The sequence below is a fragment of the Hetaerina americana genome, unplaced genomic scaffold (assembly GCF_022747635.1).
Source record: "Hetaerina americana unplaced genomic scaffold, ioHetAmer1.1.p SCAF_305, whole genome shotgun sequence".
NCBI lineage: Eukaryota > Metazoa > Arthropoda > Insecta > Odonata > Calopterygidae > Hetaerina > Hetaerina americana.
The window spans coordinates 119,774-132,896 of record NW_027286881.1 but is presented as its reverse complement, the minus strand read 5'-3'; the positions used below and the strand labels follow the sequence as shown (position 1 = coordinate 132,896).

Sequence of the window (13,123 nt, the reverse complement as noted above, 5' to 3'; positions counted from 1 at the left end):
GTTTTGGCGGACCATACCTCATTAGCTTACTTAGCGTTCGCAAAAACGGAATTTCACCGGAAGTTTGATGTAGTGTCGTGCAACAATCGGCTGGCTACACTTAAACCCTTCGCGGCCTAGATCAGGTCCCCACACCGTAGATAGCGACCCGCTTGCCTTTAGTGTCAGTTTTGGTTTACTACGCTTGGTTTGGTGTCATTCTTCCACACTTCCCAAATGATTTTCGCAGTCCGTGTCAATCCGTATCGAAGATGTACCCGTCGAAATCTTGTACCTCAATAATTGAGATATTATTTGCCTTGTAGAGTAGTCCAGGAATGCAGAACATTAAGCTCAAGGTGTGGTTTCATATTTCACAGATCATCTCTGCACTAACGTTTACAGTATTGATGTAAATGGTCAATTTCGTCTTTGTGAAGAAACACTCCACAATATATAAAATTGGCCGATCTTATACGTATAATATATTGTGTGTATATATATATATATATATATATATATATATATATATATTCTCATCTACACTTCAATGTTGCATCGTTGAAATTAAATAAAGTATTAAGTGGTTGAAATTAAATAAAGTAAAAGTATTCACTATAGTGAGGAGAACCGCTAATTATTTTAAACTCAAATCGTGGTTGAGTTCCGCACTAATCCGTTTTATAAAATTAATTTACAAAGAGTTTCATGCTCTCGCAATAAATTTGACCAAAGATCTTCAAGAAAATTTTATTAATTATACAGTTTTACAAATTAATTTCCAAAATACAAAATTTTAAATTACACATTTTGCAAAATATTGAACCTGATAAACATTTCTTTCTTCACTTTTCCACGCCAGCCCTCGCAGCCTCCCCCTGTCCCCATCTCGCCTCCCCCTGTCCCAAGAACGCGGTCCCCATCCCCTCCCCCACCCCCTCCGCTGCCCCCCACCAGCCTCCTAGAAGAACTGGGACACGAATCACCAGGCTACGGCGCCGCCACCACAGGGTCCTCGGGGGCGGAGGAGGAGGAGAGGGACGGGGCGGGGGTGGGTCGTCGGGGGCGGTCTGCCGACGTCTCGTCGCCCCTCTCCCCGCTCTGCGAATTCCCACGGGAGAGACTACGGATCATCGAGCAGCTCGGCCTCGGAGAGTTCGGAGAGGTACTTTTCGGTTCACTCTTGTGACCGGCACCTCATGTAGTTGGGTGCGGGTCACATTGGCCACATTAGCCATCGAGTCTCAACTAGGCGCGAACAGCACGTTTGTGGAAGTCCACGGAAGGTTATATTTGCTGAGGGACCTTAAAAAATGCAAAGAACATTCCGCGCTATCCGATGCGGAGTTAAGGACAGTGGTCCCTAACTCCGCATCGGATTTGTGGCTCGATGAATAGTACCAATGTCTGGGGTTTGAATATAAATGAAATCATCCCGTTGTGCTGATTTCGGTGTTTCATTATTATTCATGATGAGGGTTTGCACCACAATTAAAAGTGAAACATTTAGCATAATACTGAGTAAAATCATATATTTTTTTAATTGTCATGGCTCCGAAAATTTGATCAATCTTGTCTTAAGGTAGACAAAAAATGGCTTTTTATCAAAAATCTTATCTCTTTATTCATCCATTCATCCATCCATCTTGCTCTTAGAAGTTAGTATTTATGCTCATAGATACTAAACGCAGTATTAACACTCAAAACTGTTGTATATAATCGTTTATCTTTAAATACGGAGACAATCATTGTATTTTTTTATTTAACTAATATTTTTGAATTTATTCAGGTAAATCTTTGCGAATACAATGATGAAGAAAATGAAGGACGGCCTCGAATTGTAGCTGTCAAGTCTTTATTAAGAGGGTCCTCTGAAGCCACAAGGTAAATGCACCTACTGACTTTCTTTGCATGTACCCGCATATATCCTCATTAACATTTCCTTTTAATTTTATAAACCACATATTACCAAAACATCCAACTAAACACATTACCCTTTTGAAGTGTCTTAATATTACATGTGTATGAATGGAAAAAAGAAAAAATTATGAATTATTTTTGGTGTTCTACCAAGCTCAAACAAGACTACAAAAAACACTTGTCAGACAGCATGGTGGGGCAAAACCTGCAAAGAATTACATCACAAATGTGCAGGGAAAGATATTGAATGATCAACCTCTGTCGGGAAAAATGTTTGAAAGACTTGTTGACAGACGAAATAAAAAATATTGGCCAACATCCTAACAGCCATCAACTTTAGGGAAGTAAAAACCCATTTGCGGAACCCTGAAAAGCAGAGCATACTCTGGACCAATTGGCATTGTATTTTAAAGAAATTTAAAAACTAAATAGATCAATTCAATAGTCAAGGAAAAATTAACATATGATAAATAAAGTTTAATTGTATTATATTTTTTATTTTAAGACATATATCTAGTAAGCTTTACAAATTCAACATCGATGCTAATGGGGAAACAGTGATAGTGAAAGATTGTAAAAATGTGAAATTCCAAACAGGAAATCTAAGCCAGAAATACTAGCTTAGAGTTAGGAACTAGCTTAGGGTAAACAATCCGCTCGAGCAATGAGCAGCTAATATAAAATGCCACAGTGAAAAGAGTTTCAACATATGGGAGTGAAGTCGACAAATTGAAGGAAAAAAATATTGGGTGGGAGTGAGACAAGTTATATTAAATTCTACCCAGTTGGATATTAGATTGCAGACAGCTAGTATTGTAAGAGCTGAAGAGATCTGAAATGAAAGAATTCATGCATATTTTTTGCTCAATATACCCCGCCACACGCCCTTGCTGCGGCTTGCGGGGTATTATGTAGATGAATATGAGATCTCATCCAAATAAAACAAGTACCATCACCTATTTTATATTTTAGTTAAACTTACATATTATTTAAGTTGAACTTATCAGCCTTCTAAATCCATATGATTATGGAGCAAACAAAGGATGATAACCTACGTTTTATGATAAACGATCAACAAAATTCCTTTAAACTATCCATTGAAACTCACAATGTTGTATAACTTTGCCTGATTTACTGTAATTTATGGTGTCACACTACTTTACATTTTCCATGTTTAATCGACATTTCGCCCTAGTTAACTTATTTATTTTCAGCAAAAACATGAAATGCAATAATTTTGACTTTTTTTATGAATTTTTAAGTATCTCCATTTTATTTTTAAATATTATTTTGTTTTAAATGCTTAAACTAGTTAAATGAAACATTATATGTACAGCCAATTTGCATTCCGTTGGTACCCCTTATAGGTAGTGAAGGATGCCTATAATAAAAAGTAGAAGCCCCATTTTGGTTACAATGTTGATGTTATTTGTGCAGGTCTGAGTTTGAGAGGGAGGTTGGGCTCCTTTGGAGGCTCAGGGACCCTAACATCGCTAAGGTCCTTGGTGCATGCCTGAGGGTGAATGAAGATGGAGGGAGGACACCAGGAAAAGAAGGTCCTGAGGACCGAAACCGGGTCACGCCTCCTTTGCCCTGTGTTGTCCTAGAATATGCCGAATATGGAGACCTCAACCAGTTCCTTCAAGAACACCTAGCTGAAACGGCTTCATCACCACTTCCTTTAAGCGCAAACACGCTAAGGTTGGTTTGTACTGGGATTCTTAGGAGTAAAGCCACACTGAGATCTGGCACTATGTACAGTGGATCACACTTCCCCATGTGATCCACTGCTATTACAATGTAATTCCATGAAATCTCATGCCAAATTAATTATATATATTCATGTATCTTATATTTATCATGTAAAACTTCCCATTAAAATAGTAAATTATCATTTTTCATATTAAGTGGTTTCTTTCAAAGACTTAGCTCTCAAAGAAATGTGAGGGAACATCATATTTTTGGAATGTACCTGGAATTCTAGAATTAAATCAAACCATTATTCAAAGACTTAATTTATTATAACCCTACAATTGAAATACTACTACTATTAAAATGATACTACTATTTCAAGGATTATTCTTGGTTTAAAAAAAAATCTTTGAGCGCACCACATTCCCATCCTCTTTTCTCTTATTGCATAGTAGTAAATTCATTGGCACTGGAACAATAGTTAATAGCATTTATCAAATGGACCTTAGCTTTACAAAATTCCTCACCACCCTTTTTCAGTAATCCTCCATGATAATATCCAGGTGTTCCATTGTATCCGCTGTAGAAATAAATATAAATCCAAAAGAAAATTTCTAATAATCACATGGTAAAGAATTTTTTATTTTAACACTGACTGCTCAGTGAGGTAAAGTTGAAAAGCACTTTGAAGAGAGAGTTCAAGAGTACGTGAAACTGTTTGGGAGTAAATGGGTGGTACAAAATATCCCTTTGGTTTGTGTTTTAAATTATCCTTTTATTGTAGTATTACCCGATAGTACCCGATAATACCCGATTTTAGTTTAACTATATTTAAAAGTTTTTATTCAGTATTCAAAATGCTAACTATACTAAAAAGGTTTATTAAATTGTATTAGTATGCATAATAGTAATTGTATGAAATACAAATTTTTCTTGATAGATTTTCATTATTGAAACTCATGAAAGTATTCATATTTGGTAAACTTCAATATTAAGTTGAACTGGTTAAATTAATTAATTTGAATGGTTTATCCCAGATTTTTCTTCTCATTGTTCTCCCACATTCATCCTTCTCATAGAGATGATGAGAGCTGAGGCAATATGTAATAGTTGATTTCTATTACACTAAGTGCATGCAATGCAGTAGCTAGAGATATAAAGAGCAATCCTGCAGAATTGTTTATTTTTATTTTCTATTTCATACCTCGCCAAATATTTAAAACAGCAGTTTAGCATACCCTTAGACATACCCTGTATGCATCAAGGTGATTGAGATTTCATTAATTTCTTTAGAGAACTTGGCTCATAACGTTGTGAAGAAACCTTTGATTCAATTCATGAACTTTGGTAGAAACTCAGGATGTACTGCCATTTTCATGGAATAAATGGATGAAAGAGAGACACATTTGTTCATTGATGTATACATATTGTATTTTCAGGGTTTTCTGATTTGGAATTTTAATAAACTTTCATCACCCCTATTTCAGTTATGGCTGTCTTATTTATATGGCGACTCAAATTGCTTCTGGGATGAAGTACTTGGAGTCACTGAACTTTGTGCACAGGGACCTGGCAACACGGTAAGTATGACATTTGTATTATATTTGTATAACTTTCCTGTATTTTGTAGTAGAACGTAGGATATTGCAGTTCAAATCCTTAATTTATAATTCCATTAGCAAATAATCAATTGCCATAAGACCAGAAACTAGATGGCTTGACTGGCATTTAACTTATTTCAAGTCAAAATACAAGGGCTGTCCAGAAAGGAACCTCTGTTAAGCTACAGACTGGAATAAACAATTTACACTCAAGATGACACATCTATACTATTTTTCTACATATTTACCGAGCAGTTTAAGTATTTGTCATATCTCTGTAATAGTTTAAGATTTCCCCCTGAGCATAATATTCTGTTTTCAAAAAATGGAAGTCAAAGCCAAGTCACTTTTATATGTGTATAAACAGATGAAAATACTTGGCACCAAGTCCTGGCTGTATGGTGGGTTCTGGAGCAGTTGATTGTTCACCACAGATGTGCAGGTTCTGTTCTGTGAACTCGTACATGTACAACACAGCTGATGCACACCCTGTTACTCATCACATTTGGTCCATGCACAGCAAATATTTCTTGATGAATGTCAGCAGCCTTTAAGTTTTTTGCCTATGAAAACCTTATCAGTGAATGAACTTCACCAAAATTTCAGTACTGTTGTTCATTTTGACTCACTACTGTAAACAACTGACAAGCAACAAGACCTGCCAATCACTACAGCTCAAGGTATATTGACCTACTGTGTGTATCAATTCAGTTACTTCCCAATTGTCTTATGCTATACAAAAACAATGGTTACCTTCTGGACAGCCCTTGTTAGTGATATTAAGTTCAATAATGATATGAAAGGCACACATGTCATCGCTGAATCAAGATATGTCATTCCCATTTAGATATTCCAATCGGTAGTATTAAAGGAAAATTTTGAGCTAGTGTGTACAGACTTAAATGCTATCTTGAATGTTCTCTGTGAATATTGTATCATCTGGCAAAAACAACTTGTTAGGAATCTTTTTTCTTTCAGATAGCTCACCAACAAAGGTGTAGCATAAAATGAATCCATAACAGTTTTTCTATTAAAATCTCCCCAATGTTCCCCACTCCAGCTTACAGGCCAATAAGTGTTTTCGAAAGGTGATTGTTTCAAGATATAATTCAATTAATTAAATTAGTTCAATATTTGAACATCATAGCACAGAGATACAATCTTTCCAAATATCATGTTTCCTTGGAACTTGCTACAGAGATGGCTTTTCAGATAGATATATATACATTAAATGATAACTTTTATTAATTTTACTCATTAACTATTATTCAGGAACTGTCTGGTGGGAAAATCATATTTTATTAAAATATCAGACCTTGGAATGAGCAGAAGCACATATTCAGCTGATTATTACAAGGTGGATGGAAGAAATTCCTTGCCTGTCCGGTGGATGGCTTGGGAGAGCATACTTATGGTGAGTTTTAACAAATCTTATACATTTGAATATTATTCATCAACTTTTCATATCGAAATCCTTATCATAAAAGCATCCAATCTTCTTGAACAAATGACTGCAGTTTAAATCTTGCAATATTTTCTCTTGAAATCTGCGCTAAAACTCCCATTCATCTCTGTGAAAGCTTCTTTCCCTGAAAAAATAAACAAAATTTTCATTCTATTAACAACTGAGCAGGGGTTGGGGTTGGGGGGGTGTTGGGGGTTGGGAGGGGGGGTGTTGGGGTTGGGAGGGGGGGGTGTTGGGGTTGGGAGGGGGGGTGTTGGGGTTGGGAGGGGGGGGTGTTGGGGTTGGGAGGGGGGGTGTTGGGGTTGGGAGGGGGGGTGTTGGGGTTGGGAGGGGGGGTGTTGGGTTGGGAGGGGGGGTGTTGGGGTTGGGAGGGGGGGGTGTTGGGGTTGGGAGTGAGGGAGGGAGGGAGGGGAGGGAGTTGGGGTTGGGAGGGAGGGGGTTGGGGTTGGGAGTGAGGAGGGAGGGAGGGGGTTGGGGTTGGGAGTGAGGGAGGGAGGGAGTTGGGGTTGGGAGTGAGGGGGTTGGGGTTGGGAGTGAGGGGGTTGGGTTGGGAGTGAGGAGGGAGTTGGGGTTGGGAGTGAGGGGGTTGGGGTTGGGAGTGAGGAGGGAGGGTGTTGGGGTAGGGAGGGAGGGTGTTGGGGTTGGGAGTGAGGGTGTTGGGGTTGGGAGTGAGGGAGGGAGGGGGTTGGGGTTGGGAGTGAGGGAGGGAGGGAGTTGGGGTTGGGAGTGAGGGTGTTGGGGTAGGGAGGGAGGGTGTTGGGGTTGGGAGTGAGGGGGTTGGGGTTGGGAGTGAGGGAGGGAGGGAGTTGGGGTTGGGAGTGAGGGAGGGAGGGAGTTGGAGTGAGGGAGGGGGTTGGGAGTGAGGGAGGGGGTTGGGAGTGAGGGAGGGAGGGAGGGAGGGTGTTGGGGTTGGGAGTGAGGGTGTTGGGGTTGGGAGTGAGGGTGTTGGGGTTGGGAGGGGGGGGTGTTGGGGTTGGGAGGGGGGGTGTTGGGGTTGGGAGGGGGGTGTTGGGGTTGGGAGGGGGGGGTGTTGGGGTTGGGAGGGGGGGTGTTGGGGTTGGGAGGGAGGGGGTTGGGGTTGGGAGTGAGGGAGGAGGGAGGGGGTTGGGGTTGGAGTGAGGGAGGGAGGGAGTTGGGGTTGGGAGTGAGGGGGTTGGGGTTGGGAGTGAGGGAGGGAGGAGGGAGTTGGGGTTGGGAGTGAGGGGGTTGGGGTTGGGAGTGAGGGAGGGAGGGAGGGAGGGTGTTGGGGTTGGGAGTGAGGGTGTTGGGGTAGGGAGGGAGGGTGTTGGGGTTGGAGTGAGGGTGTTGGGGTTGGGAGTGAGGGTGTTGGGGTTGGGAGTGAGGGTGTTGGGGTTGGGAGTGAGGGTGTTGGGGTTGGAGTGAGGGTGTTGGGTTGGGAGTGAGGGTGTTGGGGTTGGGAGTGAGGGTGTTGGGGTTGGGAGTGAGGGTGTTGGGGTTGGGAGTGAGGTGTTGGGGTTGGGAGTGAGGGAGTTGGGGTTGGGAGTGAGGGAGGGAGGGTGTTGGGGTAGGGAGGGAGGGTGTTGGGGTTGGGAGTGAGGGTGTTGGGGTTGGGAGTGAGGGAGTTGGGGTTGGGAGGGAGGGGGTTGGGGTTGGGAGTGAGGGAGGGAGGGAGGGAGGGAGGGAGGGGGTTGGGAGTGAGGGAGGGAGGGAGGGAGGGAGGGAGGGGGTTGGGAGTGAGGGAGGGAGGGAGGGAGGGTGTTGGGGTTGGGAGTGAGGGTGTTGGGGTTGGGAGTGAGGGTGTTGGGGTTGGGAGGGGGGTGTTGGGGTTGGGAGGGGGGGTGTTGGGGTTGGGAGGGAGGGTGTTGGGGTTGGGAGGGAGGGGGTTGGGGTTGGGAGGGAGGGGGTTGGGGTTGGGAGGGAGGGGGTTGGGGTTGGGAGGGAGGGGGTGGGTTGGGAGGGAGGGGGTTGGGGTTGGGAGGGAGGGGGTTGGGGATTGGGAGGGAGGGGTTGGGAGGGAGGGGGTTGGGGTTGGGAGGGAGGGGGTTGGGGTTGGAGGGAGGGGGTTGGGGTTGGGAGGGAGGGGGTTGGGGTTGGGAGGGAGGGGGTTGGGGTTGGAGGGAGGGGTTGGGGTTGGGAGGGAGGGGGTTGGGGTTGGGAGGGAGGGGGTTGGGGTTGGGAGTGAGGGAGGGAGGGAGGGAGTTGGGGTTGGGAGTGAGGGGAGGGAGTTGGGGTTGGAGTGAGGGAGGGAGGGAGGGAGGGAGTTGGGGTTGGGAGTGAGGGAGGGAGGGAGGGAGGGGGTTGGGTTTATTACCCAATATTGATAGCATACTATATAGCCATTAAATAAAAAATTTCCATTAATCAGATTTTTCATTATTTTATGGACAGTAAATTTGTTTCTCATATATGTTATAGCTGAAATTTTTCCTTATCTTTTTATTCTTCAGGGTAAATTTACCACAAAAAGCGATGTTTGGTCATTTGCTGTAACTCTCTGGGAAATATTAACATTTGCAAGAGAACAGCCATTTGAAGATCTTACCGATGACAAAGTAATTGAGAATGTTACTCACTATATTGAAGGGAACAATAAGCAGGTAAGAATTTTAACAATATTTTTAAAAAAGCTTGTCTCAAAAAACAAACTTTTTTAAACCAATTTTTTTTTACCTAAACAAACCTAAAATAAGTTAGTACATGATATTAGAAACTAGAATTATCTTATACTAATTGCTTTGCATTTTCTCCCTCTAGATTGTTTCCCTTAATTTTCCTTTCTAATTTTAATTCTATTTGTAAATATTGCAATGCAAAATTTTGGCAAAATTGCAGTACTTTGCAGTCATGTGTTAAATAGGGACATACGTTGAACAATTGTTTGCAATTAGGAATAGTTAACAGAGTATTTTTTTTAATTATTTATTTTATTTTCTGATACAAAACATAAGAGCAAACTAATGGTATTAGTTTTTCATTGGTAAAATTCATGATCCTTCCAAATTGAGTTTTGATATTTTCCAAGCTACCTTATAAGTAAACTTCTTTAAAAGTAATGTGATTATCCATATCAAATACTTTTTAATAACCTTTCCCACCATTGTCTTTTCTTCTCCTTTTTCCACCTTTCTCCCTAAACTTTTCCCCAACATTTCCCATGAATTCCTCAAATTAGCATATCTTGCCAAATTAGATGACATCCATAAAAGGCTAGAAAATTCAACATGTGTGTTTATGTGCAAGTGAACTGTGAAGTAAATCAATATTGTCATCAATATATGCCTTTTATCCAAGCTAATTTTGAATTCCACAGGTGCTCCTCCCTCAGCCAATCAACTGCCCAAAGGAAATCTATGATTTGATGTGTGAATGCTGGCAAAGGAATGATCGAGACAGACCTAACTTCAGGGAGATTCATCTTTTTCTACAAAGAAAAAACTTGGGATACAAGCCAGAAATGGATTGAAAAGTTTTCAAATAATGTGATGTGAAAATATTTCATGTCTATAAACTTTGATTCATAAGGGAAAGCTCTTAGAAGTTTAAACTCACCCAGAGAAGTTTTTTCAAGTAACTTTCCAAATATACCGATATATGATTAGTGGCTGCTTCGAAAAACAACTTGGCCACTTTATTCTAAAATAACTTGCCAAAAATGGTCATTCCTCTATGCATTTAGAATTCCAGTTTTAATGGAATGATGGCATGAGGGAAAACTTTTCATAGGAATATATGATGTGAGAAAAGGTGAAGAGCATGGGCAAATATTGCACACTGAGCTTCCAACATTTGCACAAAGGTTTTTTATCGGTATCTTGAAGCAGTTGAATTAAGTGATGTAGGGAAAACATCTGTTTAAACTTTATTTGTGAAGAGTTAAACTTTCCTGACTTGTGCATCAAGAATCAGTCGCTGTGCCTTCTATCATCCACTTCTTCATGTTCAGTAAATCCACTGCAGTAATTTTCCACCAGAAAGATTGTGTTTTTTAGTCTTAAAAAATGAGAGATTATTATTTATTTTTTCATTGCTGATATATGATAGAAATGTTTTAATGCCTTAATATCTGCCATTTTAACTGCCAAAAGTCTTTAAATTCAAATACTTTCTTAGCAGGCATTTGAGGAGCTAATAACTTTCTGAAAGGTTTTCCTACTTCGACATTTTTTGTTCTACTAAATTTTTAAAAACGTACTGAAGATTTTATTGGTATTATTGATAGCCAGAGTTGTAAACAGGAGTGATAATACATCCATGATATGTTTCAGCTCACAATGTTCATGAATTGTGTTGCTTGATACTTATAGCCTATTGTCACTGCTGTTTGAAAATAATGATAAATGTGCAGGAAGCATAGGGATTTATAGCCTGATTGTTTTGAAAAATTGTTATGATTGGTGCCTAAAAGATAGATATTGAGAAGAAAAAGAAGTTATCAGTATACATTTCAAAACCTTGCTTCAAAAATGAAAAATGAGGAAAGGTCATATCAGTTTATGAAAAATATTTATTGTAAATATGAAATGGTATAAATGTTAGAATATTAAATGTTGATTGTGATATTTCAAAACATGTCCCTGTTTATAATTTTGGTTTGCTGGCTTCAAGAAATGTCATTTCCAATAAATAAATTGTTCCTTAACATAGTGCTGTCACCACACTGAAATGACTTGAAACCATGAGGTATTTACTTAAAAACTTAGACAATATCATACAGACTATGGGCTCCAAATTTAATTAATTTTGATAAAAGTATCTTTAAATGACAAAAATATATATGTCCAACAATTTCTGTTTTGAGCAGTGATAATTGTAACGATGGAAATTTATGCTTTTAAGGCCAAATAATAGATTTCTAAAGTTGAATGTGTAATGATTTTTGCGGATGCACCAGTGTTATTTTACAGATTGATTGAAAATGATTTATATTATATGGGAGAATGGAAGACTTACGAGAAACCTGGATGAATGGATCAAAACAGAAACAAGGAATGGGTTGAATGGTTTACTAATAGCTTCTTGAATATTAAGCAAATTTGTAAAATTTGAGGACCAATGTGTTCTTTGTAAATAGGATTGTTAAGTTGGCTGCGCAATATCTTTAAATAAAACATATTCTCAACCACGTCTGTTATTATTTTACAAATTGATCAATACCCTAATTAACTGCTACTATCTACAGATTATACATGCATACTTAGTTCATTTTGTGCAACTGAAAATATCCTCCGAGTTATATGGGGCTTTTAGTCCTAAGAGTTATGAAATGTATGATATACAAAATATGCCTATTTCCACAGCTGATTCCTCAACATTAATATTTCAGGCAAACAATTGACAGCTCATTGTAGAGAGAGAGTTGTAGAGAGAATGCTGCATTTAGACCAGGAGGAAATTAGTGAACGAGAAGCTTAAGGGTCTAATGAAGGGCTTATGGTGTTTTTGAGGCTTAGAGTTAGAGCAAATTTTTTCATAAAAGACAAATGGTGGTGTTACCTGTAAAGTGATATTTTTTCTTTAAGATCTCCCAGCTCTTGTTGCAATCATCATGGTGAGCAAGTGTAACATTAATGTTATGACCCTTTGTTACTTCGGGTTAAAGCTGCAGATGAGAATTTCTTTTTGTGGTGTCTTTTGTGAAATGTGTTTGGAGTTTGTTCAAATTACAAAGTTTTTTCTATCAAATATCTATGAATGGGTCATTTCAAACTCCAGAAGGTCTGGAATATAATGAAAATGAAAAGGACTAACATAAGCCAAAAATACTTTTTTTTCCAATACGCAGGATGTATCTTAGGAACCAAAAAATTGACAATAATGTTAGAAATTTGGAGTTGGTTTGCAAAATGAAATCTATTTGCCATTCTACTTTTGTTTTAATTTTCAACCTTTCAATCCATTATTGGTACTCATGTTTTCACTTTTGGACATTAATATTGCTTAGGATGGAAATGTTGATGTGCATGATGTTAAAGGGTTGAATAGATAAAGTAATGTGTTCATGGGGCCTAGAAATTTTATCATTGGTAATGAGCTCACCTGTGTGTCTTTGGCAGAAAATTGACTCAGTGAACAATATCTCATATTTTGGCATGATTCATAAAAACGCAAAGGAGGTGTTTAAAGAGGTTCTTTTACAAACCTCCTTAAAAGAAAATAAATCAGTCTTCAGATTTCAAGAGAACTGCACACTTCGAACTGGCCTGAACTGTCTCTTATGCTCACATTTCACTTTCCCTTAAGACTGTGCTGTTACAAGCAATGATAATTTATCCTGGTAGGGTCATTTATACTCTTAGCAGATATTACCAAAAGGCAGGTGAATGTAATGTGTAAAGTTTAGTCAGCACAATGCCTGCTCCATTAATATCATTGCATGCAATATTAATGACTGACTGGTGGGGTGTCTAATTCCAAAGAGGGAGCCATTTAAATGATGTTTTCATGCAAAAAATACCAAAGAGGAAGACAAAGGGAACTACCTCAAAAACTTTTGGATTATTATCAG

General features: G+C 39.5%; 1 protein-coding gene across 1 annotated transcript; it reads left to right on the top strand.

Moving 5' to 3' along the window:
- Nucleotides 1-317: 317 nt before the first annotated feature.
- On the top strand, nt 318-11,703 carry LOC139691220 (discoidin domain-containing receptor 2-like). The gene is made up of 8 exons (XM_071588966.1): nt 318-338; nt 842-1,144; nt 1,769-1,863; nt 3,337-3,600; nt 5,079-5,171; nt 6,465-6,606; nt 9,066-9,215; nt 9,929-11,703. The coding sequence occupies exons 1-8, from the start codon at nt 318-320 to the stop codon at nt 10,079-10,081; spliced, it is 1,221 nt and encodes a 406-aa protein (XP_071445067.1). The 3' UTR covers nt 10,082-11,703.
- Nucleotides 11,704-13,123: the final 1,420 nt, after the last annotated feature.